At 47.9% G+C, this 22,034-nt stretch overlaps 1 protein-coding gene across 6 annotated transcripts in view; it reads left to right on the top strand.

The window, feature by feature from the left end:
* TBXAS1 (thromboxane A synthase 1) overlaps positions 1–22,034 on the top strand; it is a 272,497-nt gene that overhangs the window by 194,318 nt on the left and 56,145 nt on the right. For all 6 annotated transcript variants that reach the window (XM_077339797.1, XM_077339793.1, XM_077339798.1 and 3 more), the window contains one exon: positions 15,078–15,383. In XM_077339797.1, coding sequence (XP_077195912.1) covers positions 15,078–15,383 — 306 coding nt within the window. The remainder of the gene's footprint in view (positions 1–15,077; positions 15,384–22,034) is intronic.

Here is a 22,034-nt window from a genome sequence, read left to right as displayed (position 1 = left end):
GTTTGAGGATCACAGAAATGACCATGGCTTTTCCTATTGGTTTAATTTTTCCTTGTTACAGTAAACAGGGGAGCGGGAGGTAGATGACAGGATCAGGAAAAGAACTTGCCTTCTGCTGTACCAGAGAACTTTGGATTGCAGTACTAAATAGTTCACCCACTTAAAGCTGACCTGATTCATAATCAATTACATATATACCATCAGGTTGCAACAGGTTTACAACATCCCCAACAAGGGCATTTAGAACAAGTGAAAAGCAGATGTGGCTTGCCATTGCCTTCCTCTGCAGAATCTTCCTTGGTGGTCCCCTATCCAAGTACCAATCATGGCTAGCTTTGAGATCTAACAGTACAGGGTTATACCATACAGGCTCTTCTCCACTCACTAAATGTTTACATCTTCATAATTTCTTACTGGTGCTCTCTCTCTCTCTCTCTCTCTCTCTCTCTCTCTCTCTCTCTCTCTCTCTCTCTGGGCTCAAAGCATAAGACAGAGGTTACAGCCCTAAGAATTCTTTCCTGAGCATAAGCCCCATTGACTGGACATACTTTTGGCATATCTCACATTGCTTCTGTATACTACCACTGGCCATTTGTTACCAGCACTCTAGATCAGCCTATAGTGGCTAACTTTCATCTCTGCTTTAACCTCATTCAAATGCCACCTCAAGCTGTAGCAAATTAAGGTTTGGGGGAGCAGGCACAGTGTCTGTTTTGCCCAAATGTACTCTCTGCTCTTTTCGCTGTTTTCTCTCTCATGTACAAAATGCTATTAAGGCTTCCAGGTTAAGAAGCCTTGAAAAATACATGAACACAGGTGCCTGGGGGAATTGCCATTTGCTAGCTTCCTTCAAACCAAGATCCTAAACAGATAAGCATGAAGTGAGTTAAGAGCAAGTCTCAGTTTAACTGCAACGCGTAATGTCTGAATGTATACGTTCTAAACAGTTGTTGCTTTGAAAAATTAGTGCCAATGCCGGCGTTGTTCAAGCTGGCACATTCCCTCCACAAAATTAAAAACTGCCCCAAAAACATAACAAGAGCTCTGATACGTTGCAGCCATTAGTCCAGCAGCTGATTTCCAATAGGTTCTGACCAGATGATCATCGGAAGCACACAAGCAATGCATAAAGAGCATACAATGTAAGAAATGGTCTGCTGGATCATACCTGTTGGGCCATCTGTTTCACACAATGGCCAACCAGTTGCTCTGGAGGACCAACAAACAGGATCCAGAGCCCAAATCTGTGGTCTCTCCTACCCCTACCCCTACACCTGCCCTCCCCTGGCCCCATCTCCATGTCTCCAGGAATTTTGCTTCCTGGAGTTGGCAGCCTGGATTTACAAGAGAGGTGGAGAAATGACTCTTTATCTACTTTATCAATTCTATGCATAATTTTATGAACCTCAGTCATGCTCCCTTGGTGATCTTTTCTCTAAATTGAAAAGTCCCCAGCTCTTTTAGCCCTTCCCACGGGAATAGGAATTCAACTCCTTAATCTAGTTTTCTGCACTTTTTCCAGCTCTGCAATACCCTTTTGGAGGTTCAGTGATCAAAACTGAACAAAGTATGTCCAAATGGGATGCACTATAGCTTGCAGGGGGGGGGGGGAGATTATAGTTATTGGTCATTTTGTTTTCTAATCTGAATGACGTCTTTATCAGACTGTCCCCAAGACTTCACTTCCTTTATATCACCACCAGTTCAGATGCCATCAGTTTAAAGACGGTAGCAGTCATCCACCATTGACTCTTGGTGACTGCTATTCTCTCAATTCAGTATCATGATCTTTTCTTCTCCTTTGCAATTGCAGTGAATTTCCTAAAGTCATAATGTGTCTTATGCAGTGTAAATTTGTCAAAGCTAACTCAACAGCCAGTTATGCCATTGTAGTGCACCAGCACTGGTACATAGAGGGTGGGAGGAGGATGAAACAGGGCAGTCTACCATCAATGCTAGGCAGTGCTGGAGTGGGTGGCCACCCACCAAGGTGCATACCTCTGGCAAGGGGCAGAACAGATGCAGGGTAGGACGGAAAAAACAATGGGATCATTTCTGCTTTGTAAAAGTTTGACTTCGGGCTGAAAGAAGTATAAAAATTGTGGCAAAACCACTCTTGTAAAAACTGGGGGGGGGGGGGGATGAACAGAATGTGCCCTGAAACCTGAAAGGTGGGGAAGCAATGCAGAAAAGGGGAAGAAAAAAGGGGAGGATATCTGCTTGGAAACCATGCTTAAAAGCAGAATTAAAAAATAATCAAATGGGAATTCAGTACGAAAATGGAGCAGACCGCTGGTGCAGAAAATGTCTGGGTGGACAAGAATTCTAGTGAGGGGGAATGAAATTTCTGTATGTGTTAGTTTTAACGTGCCAGCATCCAAAATTTATGGCCACAAAATGGTGCCCTGATTTTACTGCTTGAGGCTCATGAACAGGTTGCTCTTGCAGGTGTGTTTCATGTGCCATCTAACAGTTTCTGACTTATGGCCGCCTTGTGGATTAATGACCTCCAAAATGTCCTTGTAGTCCTGACCTCCAAACTGTCTAGTCATTGACAGCCTAGCTTTGTTCTTCCAAACTGAAGGATCCATATCATGTTGGGTCTTCCTGTTTTTGTACTACCTTCAGTTTTCCTAGCACGTTTGTCTTTTCTAGGAAGTCTTGTTTTATCATGATGTGATCAAAGCATGATAGCCTCGGTTTAGTCATTCGATGGACAATTCAGGTTTCTCTTACTGTCTCCAAATCCTTCTCTGAAGTTGCTATATCTATATCTATACTCATTTTGATTGTAATGCAGTGATGCCTGCATCCATATTTTATACCTTACCTCCTATCACGTACATAAGTGCAGCCGATAAAGGGGGAAAAAGATTTGTCAAAACAACCCTTTATTTAAAAAATGAAACAGCTTATGGGTCTTTGTATATTACCACACAAAAAAATTTACTGTAGCACTCCATTGTTTTATTTAAAAAGCTATCCTCAAATTCTTATCCTGTTTACTTTATTACAACATGTACACTCACATGTATCAGCCAGCTGTTGGCATTAGCAAGCAAAACAACTTCAGTGCCAAGCCAGAAATCTCCAAGAAAGCATTTTAGAAAGAGCCAGAGTTGAAGCACAGACACTGGAGCATGGCCTGAAGTTTAATAAACTTGAAGTCTTCTAGGGAGTGAATTCCAGAGCCTGGAATGTGCTGCTCTCAACTTCAGTTGAACAAATTGGAGGTCTGTCAATTCAAATATGTAATATCAGTACTGAAAGGAGATAGATTCAGGTGTGTAGCCATGTTGGTTTGAAGCAACAGAACCAAGTTTGAATTCAGTGGCATCTTTTTCTTCAAGATATAAACTTTTATGTGTATACGTATGCACTTTGTCAGTTAATTGAAAGGAAGAAGAAAAATAAAGGATATTGTACCTAAAAAGACAAGAGGAGGCTGCTGATGCTTACCTTGGTGTTCGATCCTGATGGAGTTTGGTGGATAAAAGAGTGAGCTCGGACTTCTCTCATTCAAAGCACACCTCTTCTGTGAAAGTGACTGTAGGCGTTCCACTCCCAGACACTCCATGCATACACAGAATACTCATCTCCACCTGCCTGACCCTTGCCGGCTTTCTCCCCTCATACCGGCTGGATATCAGGAAAAAAATGTTCACAGTCCAGGTAGTTCAGCAATGGAATCTAAGGAGGTAGTAAGCTCCCCCTCACTGACAGTCTTCAAGCAGTGGCTGGACAGATACTTATCCTGGATGTTTTAAGCTGATCCTACACTGAGCAGGAGGTTGGATCAGATGGCCTGTTGGGCCCCTTTCAGCTCCATGATTCTAAGCTGCATTGGGATTCTTTTGGGTAGTAAAAATCAGAGTATTAAAAACAGCTGTCTACCTGAAGCAGTCAGCGCAAACTTAAATGGACTCCAGGGAATGGTAGAGGACAGGAAGGCCTGGAGGATCATTGTCCATGGGGTCGCGATGGGTCAGACACGACTTCGCACCTAACAACAATAACAATCTGGGACAGAGAGTAGTCACAATTAATGAAATATAGAAAAGAATTATTCGATGGAAGACTTTTCTCCACAAGCATCTAGAAATTAACAAGTCTGGAACAAATAATATCAAGTACCAAATGCTAGATGTTCCTAAAAAGCAATTTACCTCTAATCCCTAAAACCTAAACCAACAGAAAGGAAGAATAGAAAGATGAAAATGCAAAGAGAGATTATAACTACCCATCTGCAAGTCTGTTCGGTTCAGAACTGAGGCACACAAAGTAAACCAAAAAGGGAGCACAGCTTGTATGTCATTTTGCCATATGGGAACTCTGCTGCTACACCAATATGGATGGGTTCAGATGAATCAAAAGACATTTTGGTGGCGTGTTCAGTCCCCAGTTATTGGACAAGAAGGAATTTTTTTTTCTTTCCAAGACTGGAAAGAGGGAAGGGGGGATTGGTGGTGGTTAAGTATCCCTCTTCACTGGTCAAGGAGGATAAACAATCCAGATTCCTGGGACAGCGGCCAATAAATTTGGAAGGGGTCCAGGTTGGAAGGGAATGCTTTTGGAAACAGGCTTAGGCTCAGCCAAAGTTGGAGTTGGGTGGGCAGTTCAAACCATACAAGTCAAGGCTGTTTGGGGTGAGGAGAACAGAGATTGGTCCTGATATGGTTATGGATCCTGTGGCTAGGTAATAAATATGCCAACACTGACATCATCTACTAGTGGCCAAAGCCACACTGATTTATTACTGGAGACTTCTGGGTAATCATCTGAATTCCAGACACTGGGCAAGCAAATGGACAGCCTATTCAACTCCAGTTAGCATGAATGAATCAGGTGTGGTCCTCCTTCCTTTGCTGGCTCTCTGCCTTTTGTTTCTGAAATGGCTCGAGCCAAAGTGGACCAAGTACCAAGAACAGTGGCGTGGCAGAGCCACGAACTCAATGTAGGCAGTCTCAGAACAGAGTTGATTGTGTCTTCCATATGAATGACACTCAGTCAACATGAACAAATATCCCCTCCTATAGATATATTTGAAGGATAGTCCTAGGGGTGTTGTCTCCATATTTATACGACATTAGTATGTCTTGATCATATTCCTGGACTCCTTTGTTGACATTGTTACCCAAAATGTGCCTTTGGGTCTAGAAGTTGTCAGATCTTTTATTAAAGGATATTCAGCCCTTTCAATTAGAAGAAGAAGAAGAGTTCTTATATGCTGCTTTTCTCTACCAGAAGGAGTCTCAAAGCAGCCTTCCCTTTCCTCTCTCCATAACAGACACCCTATGAGGTGGGTGCGGCTGAGAGAGCCCTGATATTACTGCTTGGTCAGAACAGCTTTATCAGTGCTGTGGTGAGCCCAAGGTCACCCAGCTGGCTGCATGTGGGGGAGCGGGGAATCAAACCTGGCTCGCCAGATCAGAAGTCCACGTTCCTAACCACTACACCAAGCTGGGCTCAGTTTTGAGGAATAACTTAAGACTGACATTCAATGCATTCAACCTTGGAGACCAGAGGGGAATTGCCATCATGTGCTCAAATTTTATATTCCTGTCCCTTACAGGATGGTTGGGAAGTTTAGAAATTAGGATTTAAAGCGGATTATTCATGCAGCTGAGTATGCCTTCCTCTGTGTGGGTTGCATTCTTTCTTCCGGCGTGTAATGCAAAGCTTGCTAGTGCGGTGCGGAATTGCTTCTCTGCATGACCAGACAGCAAGTAAAAAGGCTAATGAGCAGGAAAGACATGGCCCAGAGCAGCCATGTCACTAACTATAATAGAAGATGTCTGTCTTAGAGGAACTGGAAAGGGACTTCAGCCTACAGCACTGTAAAGATAGACTTTTATTCTCTTGCAATATTATATTCAGCCATAGTCCTTTGCAGTGGCTGTGACAGCAACACCAATTGCTTTTGTGATAGATGCTTCAGTTTGCCCCCCCCCCCGCAAAAAAAAAGGGAAAAGAAAAAGAAAATGTATAATATATAATGAGTGTCCATATCACTGATATGCCTTTTGGGCTGCTACTGGCCTAGCAGCTTTCTGCAAGTCAATTATTCTGTAGCTAAGCAATACTGAATGGAGTATGAAGCTCAGCACTGGGCTCCCCCGCTCTTGTCAATGTGAGAAAACCCTTTTGAAAAGACTGAACTAAGCTAGATATCATGCATGAAAACAGTGAGCCATCCTAGATACCCCTAGGACTAGGTACCTACCTATAATAGTTAGGATTGCCAGCTCTAGGTTGAAGCTTTGGTGAGTGTATGGGATTTGGGGCAGGAAGGAACATCATTTGGAGTATAATGCTATGAAGTCCACCCTCCAAAGCAGCCATTTTCTCCAGGGGAACCTGTCTCTTTAGTCTGAGGATGATCTGTAATTCCAGGAGATCCCCAGGTCCTACCTGAGGACTGGCACCCTTAATCAACATTTGAGTTCACTCCCCTCCTGACCGGGCAGTGATATCAGGGCTCTCTCAGCCTCACCCACCCACAGGGTGTCTGTTGTGGGGAGAGGAATGGGAAGGCAACTGTAAGCCGCTTTGAGCCTCCTTCGGGTAGGGAAAAGTGGCATATAAGAACCAACTCTTCTTCTTCTTCTTCTTCTTCTTCTTCTTCTTCTTCTTCTTCTTCTTCTTCTTCTTCTTCTTCTTCTTCTTCCTTCCCACAGCGCCTCAAGGGGCTATGACATTCAGAGGTGGTGACACTCCTAATACAGGTGGTGTTCAAAGATTTTAAGAAGATTTTCCACCCTCAGCAAATGGATTTCATAGGGTGGAGGACTTTTAACTCATGTCCAATGATTCTGGAGTAAAAAATGAAGTAGAATCCTTCTGAAGGCTTTCAGAGAATGAAGGTGTATCAAGGTTGGCTCAGATTTGGGAATAAAAGGCCGCCATCATTAGGCTGTTATCAGTGTTGGGGATGATGAGTAATGCTGATTGTCCCCATTGCTTGGTTAAAACGAATGAATACGAATACCTCATGACCAATTTCAGTGGTAACAAAGGCTCATAGTTCACTCCATTGCCTCATTATCAGTTGAATGTATTGCAATATGTACCAAAATTGAGAAGGAAAAAATAAACAATCCTACCCAAACTTGACTATCCTTATTTCACACCCTTCTTTCCCATTGGAAGAGGGCTCCTGATAGCACTTAGCCATTATTATCTGTGGTTTGGGTCCAAGGGCAGCTTGCTAGGAACAGACACAGGAGGGCAATTTGTTTTAGGATGCTTAGGGCTGATCCTGCATAGAGCAGGGGGTTGGACTAGATGGCCTGTATGGCCCCTTCCAACTCTATGATTCTGTGATTCTGTGATTCTGTTTTCCCACTGCAGACTCCCAGTTCCCCTTTATGCTTTTTCTTGGGGGTTCCCAGTTCTACAGGGGAGCTCAGTGGGCTGCAGCTACAAGGGGAGTCAAGAAAGTTCTGTCCCTCTGATAGGAATGCCTTTTGACTGGCATGATGTACAAGGCCAATAAAGACACGAACCAGGGTTTGGCAATAAATAAGGCCACAGCTTTAATAACAAAACCAGGGGTTGGCCTGGCACGAGGTGTAAAGTAAATCCCCGCGCAGTCGTCCGACTGCTAACTTGGGCTCAAGGGGTATCCTGGGTCCCCTTTCCTCCCAGCCGGGCGGAAAGGATCCCTTGCCCCTCATAGCCCTTCCTTGGGAGAAGGCAAGTTATGGTTGCTGGGCGTCCACCACATGCAATCCATCCTTGCCTCCTGGCTCCGATCCCCAGACCTTCCCAGCCGGGTAAGGCCGCGCTCGGTGTCAGCCGATCTCTTAAGGAGACCCCCTTTCCTCAGGTCCCAGTGCGCAAACTGGTCCCTGCTCCCTATACTCCACCTCGTGCCCCCTATTCCGCCACTGGACGAGAGCCTTCGGTTCTCGTTCCCGCCAACCCCAAATTACCCTTGCACCACAACTGAATGGCGGTGCCCAAACCCTTCAACCATAACTCCGTCCCCCTTGCTGATAGGTGGACACCATCTCTTCGAAAAACTGAAGCTGAACGAAATGTAATCCCGGGGTGCCTAATAACTGCACCCCCCAACTCTGCCATTAACTTTCGAACTGCCCGGTTAACCTTTTCCTTGGCCAGGTGCACCTTTTCCGGCCGGGCAGCCGACTTCCAAGTTTTCCTGTCCAGCAGCTCCGACCACATCACATACGTCCGTGGAAGCCTCTGCCGGAGCACCCTGAGGTCAGCAAAAACCATCTGCCGGAGTTGGAGCCCCGACACTGCAGGCAAGTCATTTTCACCCAGCTGAAGGACCAGCACCAATGGGGAACCATTCTCGAAAACCTCCTGGGCAACAACATCCAGCAACGCCGGCCACTTCATGCCTCTATGACCAGACCACCTCAACGGCATGCCACCTTCCAGATGCAGCCGCTCTTCCCATCCGGAGGCCTCCGCGTGACGGCTCGCCCAAAAAACGATGCTGTGTCCAATCACCAGTGCGTAAGGTGAAGCACTTCCCAATCCTGTAACAAGCAACACGTCAAACTTGCAGACCTGCCCGGACGTAAACTTTATATGCCTTGGAGCGCCACCTCCCCAAGTCCATGATTTGACGTGCATCCACTCCGTCCCGGAATGCTTGGGTGGCTGCCCCGATACAAAATGAATGTGTCCCGAACCCGTCCGGGTTCAAACCCACCTCCCGCAGGCAGATTTTCATTACTGCCGCAAATTGAAATCGGGACAGGTTTGACCCATCCACATGGACAAACAGGCAACCGGGCACCCTGGATCGGATCGCCAGATATCGGCGTAAAGTCCGCACCGGGCATGTCAACCAGTCCCCCGATCCACGCAGGAGGACCGAAGCCCCCTTTCCCTTCTGATCCGTCTTCGATTGCCGGACCCAGAGCCTGACTCCCTGGTCCGTGAATTGCACGTCCCCGACTCGGAGGGCAGGGGGTGACCCGCCGAATCTCGAAGGTGCCACCAGCTCCCCGCACCGAAGTGCCCCATGGTAGGCTACGGAAAAGGCCGCCCTGAACAAGACCTCCTCGTACTTAGAGGAACACACCCTCCCCAGCCCCCGTGTCAACTGTGACAGCACATCTAGGGTGATGGGGCGCCGGGCATCCTGGGTCTTCCCAGCCATTCTCCCCCAGCCCTGCACCGCCCTCCTGGCGAGAAAGGACGAACTGGGATCCCACGCCCCTAAGGCCTTGCTAAAAAAGGCCAACCCAGCCATTGTGACTCGGAGCGTTTTATGCGACAGTCCGTGCTCTTTAAGGTGAGCCAGGTAGCGCAAAACAGCTTGCTCGCACATGGGCCACCGTCCACTCCAACCCATGTCTCGCGCAAAGGTCAAGAAATCCCGTGCTGCCCCTTCATAGCTCCGCCTTGTCGATGGAGCAACGGACCCAAGCACGCCGTCCCATATCACACGGCTCCAAGGGCCCAGAGGCTCTCCGGGAAGACGTCCGGTTCCAGGCGGGCGTGAGGAGCGAGCAAGCGAAATTTGTCGACCTGTAGGCGAGATAAACTGTCAGCCAGAACATTCTGCACCCCTGCCACATGCCGTGACCGGAATGTGATATTATCTTCCAGGCAAACCAACACCATGCGCCTTACCAAACGCATGACCCGCGCTGACTTAGCAGTCTGCTTATTCAAAATGCGGACCACTGCTTGGTTGTCACACCAGAACAGAATCCTTCTGTCCCGAAACTCCTCCCGCCAAATAACGATGGCCGCCAGGATTGGAAAAAATTCCAAAAATGTGAGGTCCCTCCTCAAATCGGCCGACCACCACCGCGGCCATGCTTGTGCGCACCAGCGATCTCTGTAAAGGACCCCAAAACCTGCTCCACCTGCCGCATCGGAGTGTACCTGGAGTTCCCCTTTCAAAACCAGAGCCTCCTGCCATATGGTCACGCCATTAAAGCGCTCCAAGAATTCTTCCCACACCAAAAGGTCATCCCGGATGCCCTGGGAAATCCGCAGGTGGTGATATGGCCGCGTCAGACCCCGCGTGGCGTGCGCCAACCGCGCACAAAATGCCCTCCCAGGGGAAACCACCTTGCATGCAAAGTTCAAGTGGCCCAATAGAACTTGCATATCCCGCAGGGTGCACTTCCTCTTTACCAGTAAGGCCCTTAGAAGGCCACGGAGGGACTCCAACTTGTCCCTTGGCAATCTGGAGGTACCCGCCACCGTATCCAGCTCAATGCCCAGGTAAGTGAGCCTGGTGGCCGGCCCTTCCGTCTTGTCCTGAGCCAAGGGGACACCCAGCTCGGTTGCCAAATCCTGAAAGACCCCCAACCGTTCAGCGCATTGGTCCGTCCCCCCGGGGCCCGCAAACAGAAAGTCATCAAGGTAATGCGTGACTTCCCGAAACCCCCCTTTCACCCTAGTCGCCCATTCCAGGAAAGTACTAAAGGCCTCGAAAGCCGCACACGCAATGGAACACCCCATTGGCATGGTCTTATCCACGTACCATCGGTCTCCAAACTTGATTCCCAGCAGGCCGAAATCCTCAGGATGGATGGGCAGCAACCGAAACGCCGATTGTATATCACTCTTGGCCAGCAATGCGCCCCTCCCACAGGTGCGCACCATGCTCACAGCCTCGTCAAAAGAAGCATACCGGACTGAACACAAGGCCGGGGGAATTCCCTCGTTGACCGATCCACCAAGCGGATGGGACAAATGGTGAATCAGACGGAATTGTCCCGCCGCCTTCTTTGGGACCACCCCCAGTGGGGACACCCGAAGGTCTTCCAGCGGGGGGCTGCAAAACGGTCCCGCCATCCGTCCCGCCCTGCACTCCTTCTGCAGCTTTTCCGCCACAATCTCCGGGAATTCCCTCGCAGATTTCAGGTTCACACAGGAGGTCGCCACCCGTTCCCCCGTAAAGGGGATCCGGAAACCCTCCGTGAAACCCTTTGCCAAATACAGTGCCTCCCCTTTTTTAGGGTATCGCCTAAGCCAATCAATTAAGGGGCCCAACTTAACTGGGGTGGGAGCCAAACCACGAAGATCTCGCAGCACCTCACTGCGCCTTTCCTGCAGAAGAGGACCCTGCAGCACCCGGCCCACCGTTCTTCTTACCGATGGGCCGGGTCCCTCGAAAGGGCTGCCCCCCGGCCTGCGTGCACGCAGGCAATGCATGGCCCCCCCCGCACCCCTCACATTTGTGTTCAAAGCGGCACCTCCGCCGCTTGCACCCGGACCTATTAAAGTCCCAGCACACGAATCCCGCCAATTTACGACTGGGCGCTGGACTCCTCACAGTCTCCTTCTGCTGCCGCACACTGGGGCCCACCTGCACTAACCACGTATCGTGGTGCTTCAGGTCCCAGCGGGCCAAGGGGTTATGCGAAGCCAATTCCCGAAACTCCCTGTCATATTCGAGGGCCGCCTCATCCCCCGCTAAGTCCCTAGCCTCCAACACATGGGACAGGTACTTCCAAGTATGCCACCCTCTTTCCGGGTAGGCGGCAGTCACCAGGGCCATATATTCAGAGAGCCCCCGCAACCAATTATCAAAGGTCCTGTCGGCGGGCTTCGACCGCTTACGCGGCTCCTTCCGCTTCCCCGTGTCACCACCCTTACCCTGTCCCCGCAGCATGGCGAACACGTCCACAAAGAACCCTTCAAGGGCCCTTTCCCGTATTTTAGGTGGCAAATGAATGCCTGGAGGCGCATCTGTGGCTGTGTACCACACCGGCGGCCACCGATCCTCCTCTGCCAACCCATCATCATCCAGGAGCCTAAGGGCATCTTCCCTCCTCTTCAGCAACCAGCGCGGTAGGCCGGGCACATAGGCACCTTCCAACCAGTACCAGCCTTCCCGCAAATCTTCCTCGCCTTCCCAGGAAGAGCTCTCACCGGATGATGGGCTGGGTTTGCGCCTGGACTTCCGCTCCTTCTTCCGCAACCGATCCCTCGAGTGCCGGGCGGCCGTGTCCTGCCTGCCACCTGGGGAGGAACTGGAAACCGTCAATTCCCGAGAGCCAGATCTGCGGGACTCCTGGCTGACCCCTGATGATCCACTATGGCTGCTGCCAGCCATGTGACCCAGGGCAGCCGAATACCCCCTCCAATAGGCGGCATCTTCCGGCGGGAGGGGCGCCGCCCGCCGCACGCGGGCAGACGACCTCCGCCCACCGGGCCCGCCAGTGGCAGCAGGCCCAGCCACCCTCCTGGATTTTCCGGCCCTGCCGGTGGGTGCAGAGGCATCCTCGCTGCGCCCCCTGGCAGCCTTGGCCGCACGCTTGCGGGGCAAAACTGGCCTCCCAGCTCCCTCAGCAGGAGGCCGTCGAGACCTCGCCCTGCCTCTGCCCCCCCCCGGGCTGGCCGCAGGCAGAGCCCCCAGTGCCGCCGAGCCCTGCGCAGGCCCCATGCCTGCCTGCCTCCGACTCCTGCAGGTGGTGCTGCCCCTGTGAGGGGACCCAGCCCTGCCACCCCCTCCCCGGACTGGCGACCTGGACCGTCCGGCCCGGCCAAGCTCAGCCGGCGACTTGCGGCTCCGGGCCCGCCCGGCTCCACTCGGCCCGTCCTTGGTGCTCCCCCGCCTACGAGGGACGGCCGCGGCCCAGGCCTCCCGTGCCCTGAGGGCGCTGGCCCTGCTCCGACCCGTCCCCCGGGGCCCCTCCGCCGCCTCCCGCTGTGTTCCGGAGGCTTCTCCCGGCTCACTACGCCGGGCGCGAGAACGCCGCCCAGCCATCGTCCGCCGCCGCAGGCTTCCGCCGCCGCCCGAAGCCTCTTCACCCCGCGCCGCGAACGAGGGGGGGGGGTTGCCGGCCCCTCCCTGCTGGCGCCGACTCCCTCCGCCGTCTGAAGCGCTAGCCCGTCGTCGCCGCCCGACTCCACGCCAACTGCCCCCGAATGAAGGGTGGGGCGCCTCAGGAACCAACGTCCCCCGAAGATCCAGCCGCCGGAGATCACAGCCTACCCGCTTCAGCCCTGTGGCGCACTTTCCTCGCTGCCGCGCACGCGCAATGGGCCCAGCTCCGAAGCCTCGGGACAGCGTGTGTCCTCCGGCTTAGTCAGCGGCAGAGAGGGCGATTCCTGGCCGCGTGGCGCTTATAAAGCGCCCGGCCCCCTCTCTGCGCGCTGACGTCTTCAGCGCGACGACGCTCCTGTCCCCGCGTCGTCGCGTCTTTCTTGCCCCTCCCATCCGCCGCGTCAACTGCGGCCCCGTCCAAACCGCGGCCGCTCTTTGTTGGTGGAAAAGCATATGTGGATCCACTCCATTGCATTTTGGGAAAGAGGTGATAATGTTGCTCTTCAGTCTGTGGGGGCCAGTAGATAGAGTTGGCTGAAACATATGAAAATCTGATAATGTTGAAAGAAATTGTTTTTCCATTCTACGCCTGGGAGTTCAACTACTAAATAAGTTTTCACTTCACAAAAGTATAGTTTTTCTACTGTGACTACATATGAAATACAGCCCATCTTTCTTTCCTATGATACACTTCTCCGTTTTAATTATTTAATTAATTAACACACTTCTCAGTTTAATAGGGATGTGTTCCAAGGACCTTGAAAAGCCTCAGAGCAAACGATTAAATTTAGATTTCAGAGAATAGTCAACTCGATTAGTTCCCCTGCAATTTAGCACTAAAGCCATCATTGCTGGTCATTTATTGGACATTCAAATAATCCAGCTGGGTTAGCACACATAGCTAACTGCAAAGCCAAGGTCCGGTATGTTAAATAGTTCTATTCCTTTGTTTCTCCAATTCCCACATCAACGATCTGATAAAGTCCTTTGACACTTATAATGAATGATTCCTTTCCTGCCCTTATCTCATTTGCCCTTTTCATGTGTCTTCTCCCTGCGTCCTCTATTTTATTCTCCATCCTGTCTCCGAGAATATAATTTAAAAGATCTCCCATGATCTTTAAGGAAGTCATGCAGATGAAAATAATTTTTTAAACGGATTTCAGAGTTGCTTTTCCTTTCTGGTAAGCAGAATTCTCATATATTCTCTCTCTGCAGCTACTGCTGGATGTCTTCTTTCCTCTGACACACAATTCTAGTGTTTGAGGAATTAAAAATAAACTTGAGGCAGTGATCAGGGGGTTGCTGAAGGAACCACATGCCCCAGGCCAACTTTCAATGAATGGTGTTAAGTACCCTTGACTGAAAGTCTCTGCTTTCCAGGGATTTAAATTCCTCATTTTAAGATTTCCATAGCGTGAGAGCTGGGCAGAGTGCTGGGCTGTCACAGAAATATAGGGCAGCAGTATCGCTTTGCATTCGCATTAAGCATGAGGTATAAGCAAGTTTGGAAAGTGCGAGAAAATCTTCAGATATCGCAAAGGACACTGCATGCTCAAATTCTCAACAAGGCTTTTAGTCTTGTGTTGTCACACTGCAAACTATTCCTGAAATGAAGGAGATTTGCGCCACATCTGATAGTTAACTTTAAAAATGGCAAGAACGACCCTAAGAGCCTTGGTAGAACTCAAGTATTTGTTGAATTCTAGCCAATATTTGAAGCCTGGGCACCAAACCCAGCCACATTCCATCTGACTTCTCCTTGCCCATAGGACAACGTTGAAAACAACAGTGTGATAGGGCAAGGAAGTACCCCTTTTAATCCTATCATAAATTTTGATGTGATGTGTAAAGTGCCAGCCGGGGGGGGGGGGGAGATACTTTTAGAATCATGTCATTTTTTATTTGCTACAAATCAGTTCAACCAGTTCCTTGGAAATCATAGACCTTTCTTCCAAAATCATTGACCTGTGGATGAGGGCACCTATCACCTGTGGTTTGAGTCCAAAGGTTTATCATGTCCTGACACTGCTGTGCATCTCAGAAAGTAAACAATTCCAGCACTTGGAGGTGGAGGGCGGGGGGTTGGCCTTCTTTTAATATCAACTTTAGAAGGCCCAAATTGGAACTGGTAGGATGTAGTTACTTATTGTTTCCTCTTAGTTGTTGGTCCTAATTAGGAATTCCATATTTGCAGCTCATCCCTTTTTGTGAAAAAAAAGGTTGTTTCCTGCTAATGTGTCAGGGTAAATGCACATCCACATGTTTGTTCACCTCCTTACTATTGTCACCCTTTGATTTACAGAGACGCAGGGACTTCCTCCAGCTGATGCTAGATACCCGGCACCCTGACAATGACACCGGCATAGGACAGTTTGACACTTTCAGCCAAGGTCAGGAGCAAAGCAAGACAGCTGCCCCCAAAGGATTCCTGAAGAAGCAGCCCAGAACATTGAGTGATGATGAGATAGCTGGCCAAGCGTTCTTGTTCCTGATCGCTGGCTACGAAACCGCCAACTGCACCCTCTCTTTTGCCACGTACCTGCTAGCCACCCATCCCGAGTGCCAGCAGAAGCTGCTCCGTGAGGTAGATGACTTCTTTGCAAAACATGTGAGTAGACACCATGCTTGATTTCCTATGTTTGGCAGTAATTGGGGGGGGGGGGGCTGTCCAGCCAGAAAGGACAGAATTACTTGACAAATTTCAACCAGAGTCATTTATTTGAAGTACCATTGATATACCTAGTGTGACACCTACAACTGAGGACAGGAAAAGAACGTCTAAAACAGGGATGGGCAAACTGTGGCCCTCCAGATGCCCATGGACTACAAGTCCCATGAGCCCCTACCACATTGGCCTCCCTATATGAGAACCCATCCACGCCATCTAACCCACTAATCCCCCCTATATATATATATATATATATAAGGTAAAGGTATATATATATATAAGGTAAAGGTAAAGGTATCCCCTGTGCAAGCACCGAGTCATGTCTGACCCTTGGGGTGATGCCCTCTAGCGTTTTCATGGCAGACTCAATACGGGGTGGTTTGCCAGTGCCTTCCCCACTGTTTATATATATGTATATATGTATGTATGTATGTATGTATGTATATATATATATATATATATATATATTCATATATGAATGAATGAATGAATGAATGAATGAATGAATGAATGTGGAGGATTTAAGGTATTGCTTATATTTGTTGTGAATCATCCTGAGCCAGACAGGAAAGACTGGCATCCAAGAATAATTAACAACTAACAATAACAGCAATAAATGCAGGTTCAGGTCAAGTCGAGTACTATCCAAAACTTTCGGTCAAATCATGGCCAATGTATTCGGGGGATTTGGCTGTAAAATGGAGTATTGTGGTCAGTGAACTGGCCATCTTCTTTAAAATTCCAGCTGAATGGATCAGTGACCAAATGACTTTTGAATGAGTTGTCCTTGTGTTTAGTTTTTGTGCCTACCGGGAAGGGGGGCAATATAGCAAATTATCTACCAGTGATACACATGCAGACAAGTCCTAGCCAAAAGCCTGCTGGTGGTAAGGGGAGAAATGGCAACAATTGTCTGAGCAAGGAGGTGTGGCCTTCTGCATCTTCCTATCCACCCTTTCCTCATGCCTTGTTGGCTCTGGCACCAGCCTGGTGGAATGATCTCCCAAGTGAGGTCAGGGTCTTGTAGGACCTACAGCAGTCCCACGGGGCCTATGGTTGAAGCATACGGAATTCCACCAGTAGCTGGCCTCTCTACAAATGAGACAAACAAACTGAAAATCCCATATGTATGCCACCAATACTAACAGCAGAGGTTGCACAACAAAATGACACCTTTAAGAACAACAAAGTTTTACTCAAGGTATATGTTTTTGTGCAAGCACACTTCACCAGATATCTGATATACTTTGAATAAATCTTTGTTGTTCTTAAGGGTGCCGTTGGACTCTGTTCTGGGAAGAAAAACTGGGATAAAGAATCTAACAAATCCTTCTGAATCTTACCATTCCTTCCCTGGCCACTATGAACATCTCTAGTTATCCCTATGCCATCTTCTCCGTTCCCATTACTATTTTCTTTCCCTCATTTCTTCACCTTCAAACATACACCCTCTTATAACATGAACTTTGATGTATGTGTAATAAATATGAACTGCTTGGTTTCAAAGCCTCTGTTGCTGCACGAATAATTAAAAATGAGAAGCAGCGATATTAGAGGTAGTGATCAGATTTTTAAAGGCTTAATGATGCTAAGCACTTGCAAATTAATGAAGATAATAAAGGTAGCACAACATAAATGGCACTCGAAAAGAAGCCCAATGCATGATGTGTGGGCAGGGTAAGAGTTACTAGAATACAGAAGAGGTGTCTGATTATGAAACTTTGCAGTATTTGTAGTTGAGAGAGCTTTTATGCACAAAACAATTTTATCCAACTCTGGCTAGACAGATGGAAAACAGAAAATTGGACTGTGATTCTACTGAGATACAGTATAATTTACATAGATGGCATACCAAGGGGGAGGGTGGCTCGAACATGTAGCTCAGGGGTAGTCAAACTGCAGCCTTCCAGATTTCCATGGACTACAATTCCCATGAGCTCATGGGAATTGTAGCCCATGGACATCTGGAGGGGCGCAGTTTGGCTACCCCGTAGCGTCTCAGTATCAACAAGTAAGAAAAACCATTTCAATTAACTCCGAAGTATGCAATGTGATCTGGAGACAAGTGATATCTCCAGTCAGCTGGGCTGAAAAACAATGAATGCTTAATTCTTGATCAATAGCTGAACAACTAAAATAACTTTTATATCAATCTGTTCCCACTGAAGTGTATTTTAACTTCCAAAAATACTTAGCAGTTTCCAAAGGTTATCCCTGGAATAATTTTCAATGCCCTTAGAGATGAAAAACCATGTGAAAACAATTGAGAAACACTAATTTAGGTAATATTCTGGTTTAATGTGCAGTCAGATCAGCAAACATTCAGACCGTTTATGCACTGGAGGTTTCATGCCTGACTGCAGGCTGGAGTTTTAGTCGTGGCAGATTGCCCCACCTCTTCCTGCACACACATGGGGGAGCATTTGGCCCGGTGCACCTCATCTACCTCCGATTTTTGTTCTTGCACGGGAGCTGGGGCAGTGAAGTTCCCAGTGCATAAACGGTCTCAGAGACCCATGGAATTCCTAGTGCAGGTTAGCAAAAATGAATTCAAATTTTTGACCGCTTTTTTGCCTTCTTCTCCAGAGGCAATGTATCATGAGAGTGGAGGCAAACTGGACCAGTGGAGAAGCTGTGCTTTTCTTTTTGCCCTCTAAGACCGTTTATGCACTGGGAACTTCACTGCCTCAGCTCTCATGCAGGAGCACAAATCGGGGGCGGATGAGGTGCCCCAGGCCAAATGCTCCCCTCTGTGGGTACAGTAAGAGGTGGGGCAACCAGCCACAACTAAAACTCCAGCTTGCAGCCCAGCATCAAACCTCCAGTGCATAAATGGTCTAAGTGTGCTGTTCATTATTACCGCAAAGAGTTTGGTCTCTGGCTGGGCTGCTACATGGCCCATTTTAAACCATCCAGACATCTGTGAATGTATTTTAAGTTTAATCAGTATACAAGTAGTAGACAATAACAGCTGCACATTTCACTGAATTAACCTACAGAAATTAGCAATGACCTTTCTCCATTTGGGGAAGCATGTCCCTAATGAAGGGAACACCCTTTGAGGTACCCTGGATTTGTCCAAATATAATTATTTGAATTATAGCCTCTAAGAACTGCAAGTGGTTGGTGGAATTTAATCATTTCAAGTGATTTCCCTCTGCTAAATAAGCAATAAGTGTTCAACTACACACAATGCGCAGTAGCATGTAAATTTGCCCCACTCTTTTTTAAAAAGCTGCCAAGACAGCTTAAATTTTTGCCAAGGATTAGTGAGTAGGAAGGATCTGTTCAAAGCTTTCTTGCAGAGCTATTTTTATATTCAAAACCATCCTTTCCATCTACTTTGTTCCCAGAGGGAACTGTTATCTTTCCCCCAAAATAATAAAATTAAAAGGAAGGGCCATGTTGATGGTCAAAATGACCCAACAGGAAATGGGTTAAACATCTCTTCCCAGGACCAGGAGTTCAGTGTATGGATGCCTGTCCCCAGGTAGGTTCTGGGGGTCCCCTGGTTTTACAGCTTATCTTCAGGCAACAGAGATCTGTTCCCCTGGAGAAGATGGCTGCCTTGGAGGGTGGGCTGCATAGCATCTCCACTGAGGTCCAGCCCATCCACTCCCAGTTTCACCTCCAAAGTCTCCAGGTATTTCTCATCACAGAGCTGGCAACCCTGTCCCAGTGTAAGACTGGTTGGTTTTCATTTTTAAAAAAGAAAATTGCAGTAGAGTAACCAAATCATGCACAGTTTGGCCTAACTGCTCAATATAAATGGAAAAGCGACGGAAATGGTAATGTTGTTCAACATGAACTAGTGCTAAATTACTTTTGTGCCCAAAGCTTTAATCCATTTAAACCGCAGAATAATCAAGCTGGAATCAACAACCTTCTGCCTTGCTTACATGAGACTTAAGGGCACCCGTACCTTACGTCTGTGGCCTGACAAAATGCCTCCTTCGACACACTCTTTCACAAATCCATCACACACTTCTCTCTTTACGCTGCCTCTCACACTTTTCATACAATGTGCTTCCCTGGGAAGTGGAAATAGCTAGAAGGCAAGGCGACTGGAAGTTATCACCAAGTATTCACACCTCGAAGAAGAGCATGACCCCTCATCGATTTAATACCACAGCCCTTCGAATCCAAAGTGTTGCCTCACAGAGGAGTCTTCCCAGCCCAGAGTCTCTGTCTCACACACGCCCATACGGCAAGAAATGTTTGTTTTGGTGTGTGCCAGCTCGCCTAATCAAATGCTTTGTATTTTAAAGCTGTTTATACAGTGAATCCCCTTAGCCGCAGAAGCTGCTTTCTCCGTGCATTAGAGAAAATGGAAGGAAAAATCCTCAGCGACACTGCTGTCAAGGAGCAACCCACAACAATTTGCATGTATTTGGTGCCTTTTGTGCAGTCTCTCAAGGCACTTTACACTCAGAAGCCGGGAACTACAGAGACAAGGTTTTGCTCAGCAAATATGCTGACAGAGGAAGCTCGCAATTTATCCAGAGAGGCTGAGGCATCAATAGATGGGGGGGGGGGGATTCTGTAGGTGAAAGATGCTCCTGCACATCCAACATGACCACACACACATGCAAAAGGAAAAAAGAAAAAGCAAGCGTGGGCAATGGAAATCATTTGGCTGTCTGTGCTGTCAAAAACTTGTGCCACTTTGATTTCTTTATTTGTGCGGGAGAAAGTACACTTCAGAGGCTCTGTTGCCAGCAGGAGTTTGTGTGACTTAATCACTACAGTATGCTTTTACAGGATAAACAAACGTCTGTCTCTGCTTTCCTGGTAAGATCTCTGGTTAGTTGCATTTCTGTACTGTATGTTTCGCGGAGAGGTTTTACATTTCAAGGATGAAGACTGCTAAAACAAGGAAAGAAAAACGTCCTCTTCTGGTCTTATCAGGACCAGGGAATTAGGATGTTCTGTCAAGAGGAATGGTGAAGTCTCTCTGATGGGTTTATACCACAGCTCCCAACAGGGTGCCAAAGTGCCTGCTGACATTTTTCCTGGTGCCAGCCAAATGTTTGTAGAAAGTCAGCCAAATGTTTGTAGAAAGTGGGTAGGGTCAGGTGAGGCTTTTCTCCAACCAGGCTTCTGACTGGTTGCTTCCAAAGCACAAGTATCTTCACTGTGGCCCATTATGCACGGCCGCCGAAACGGCGATTTCGGGTCACATGGAAAATGCGGAGGGGGAAGAAGCGAAGCAAACCGGTTATGAACAAATAAAATGTTCTCCTCATTGCGCATGGTAATATTGGAATCAGGCAGCTAAAACATATTCCTGTTTGCATTTTCTGGTGGTGGGGTATGAACAGGGAAAGAAGCATCCGTCTCCCTATTAGCTTGGCGTCCGGACTCTGTGTTTAAATCTTTATTGTGAACACATAATCATCAGGGTCCAGTTACATGGCCAACTTATCACAAATCTACCCAAACATATAGAGAGACCATTATACAAAGTATCCCAAAAAGGGATCTAAAGAATTTTTGTTGTTGCTTGATCCTGTAGCAATGCGGAAGTGAAAGTTTTTTTTTTTTTAATGTTTTACTGTTATGGCGTTTTCCCATAGTAACATGGAAGTGTATTTTTTAAAATTAATTTTGGGACTGGGGGGGGGACAGAAGTTTGAATACCCAAAACAACTGCTATGAAGAGATGGGTGGCCAAATATTGGAATAAGGGTGGGCAGTAGGGTTTGGGGGGCTGTCCTTGAGAAGAAGAGGAGTTGGTTTTTATACCCTACTTTTCTACCCAAAGGAGTCTCAAAGCAGCTTGCACTTACCTTACCTTACCTTCCTCTCTCCACAACAGACAGCCTGTGAGGTAGGTGGGGCTGAGAGAGCTCTGAGAGAAATTATTCTGCATGAACAGTTCTAAGAGAACTATGACTATCCCAAGGTCACCCAGCTGGCTGCAGGTGGAGGAGCAAAGGATCAAACCTGGCTTGCCAGATTAGAAGCTGCCACTCTTAACCACTACACCAAGCTTGTGTATAAGGTGTTCATGCTTTTTAAACCACCCCTTCCCTCAGAATGGGAGCATCAGAGCTTTGGGTTTTCCAGTTTTTGAAAGCGGTTACAAATGTTCCATTGGCAGATGTTCCTAGTCATCACACTTCTCCGATTTTTTAAGGCATGTGTAAGAACCCTAACATTGTTGACACTCACGTGAGATAATGAGTTTGTCAGTTAATTAGGTCCAGGCCACTTTCCATATGTATTGTAATCAATAGCAACTTAGCTAATCAAGATAGCACAGCTCTCCTGCAAAATGTTAACTGGAATCACAATTGGAAGATAGAAAGCGTTCTGTTAGATGTGGTTGTTCACTTTGAATATGTTCCATTTAGTGTTGCTATGTGCCCCTTGGCCACTGGGGTGGGGGGCAGGGCTGCCAGATCTAGGTTGGGGAATTCCTTGAGATTTGGAGATGTAGCCCAGAGAAGGATAGAGACCTCCGTGCTGTATAGTGCTATGGAGTATACCCTCCACAGCATCTGTTTTCTCCAGAGGAACTGATCTCTGAAGTATGGATTTGAGCTGAAATTCCATGTCCTACCTGGAAGCTGGCACCCCTAGTTACGT

The sequence above is a fragment of the Paroedura picta genome, chromosome 5 (assembly GCF_049243985.1).
Source record: "Paroedura picta isolate Pp20150507F chromosome 5, Ppicta_v3.0, whole genome shotgun sequence".
NCBI classification, from domain to species: domain Eukaryota; kingdom Metazoa; phylum Chordata; class Lepidosauria; order Squamata; family Gekkonidae; genus Paroedura; species Paroedura picta.
This window is presented reverse-complemented; position numbering and strand designations above follow the sequence as displayed.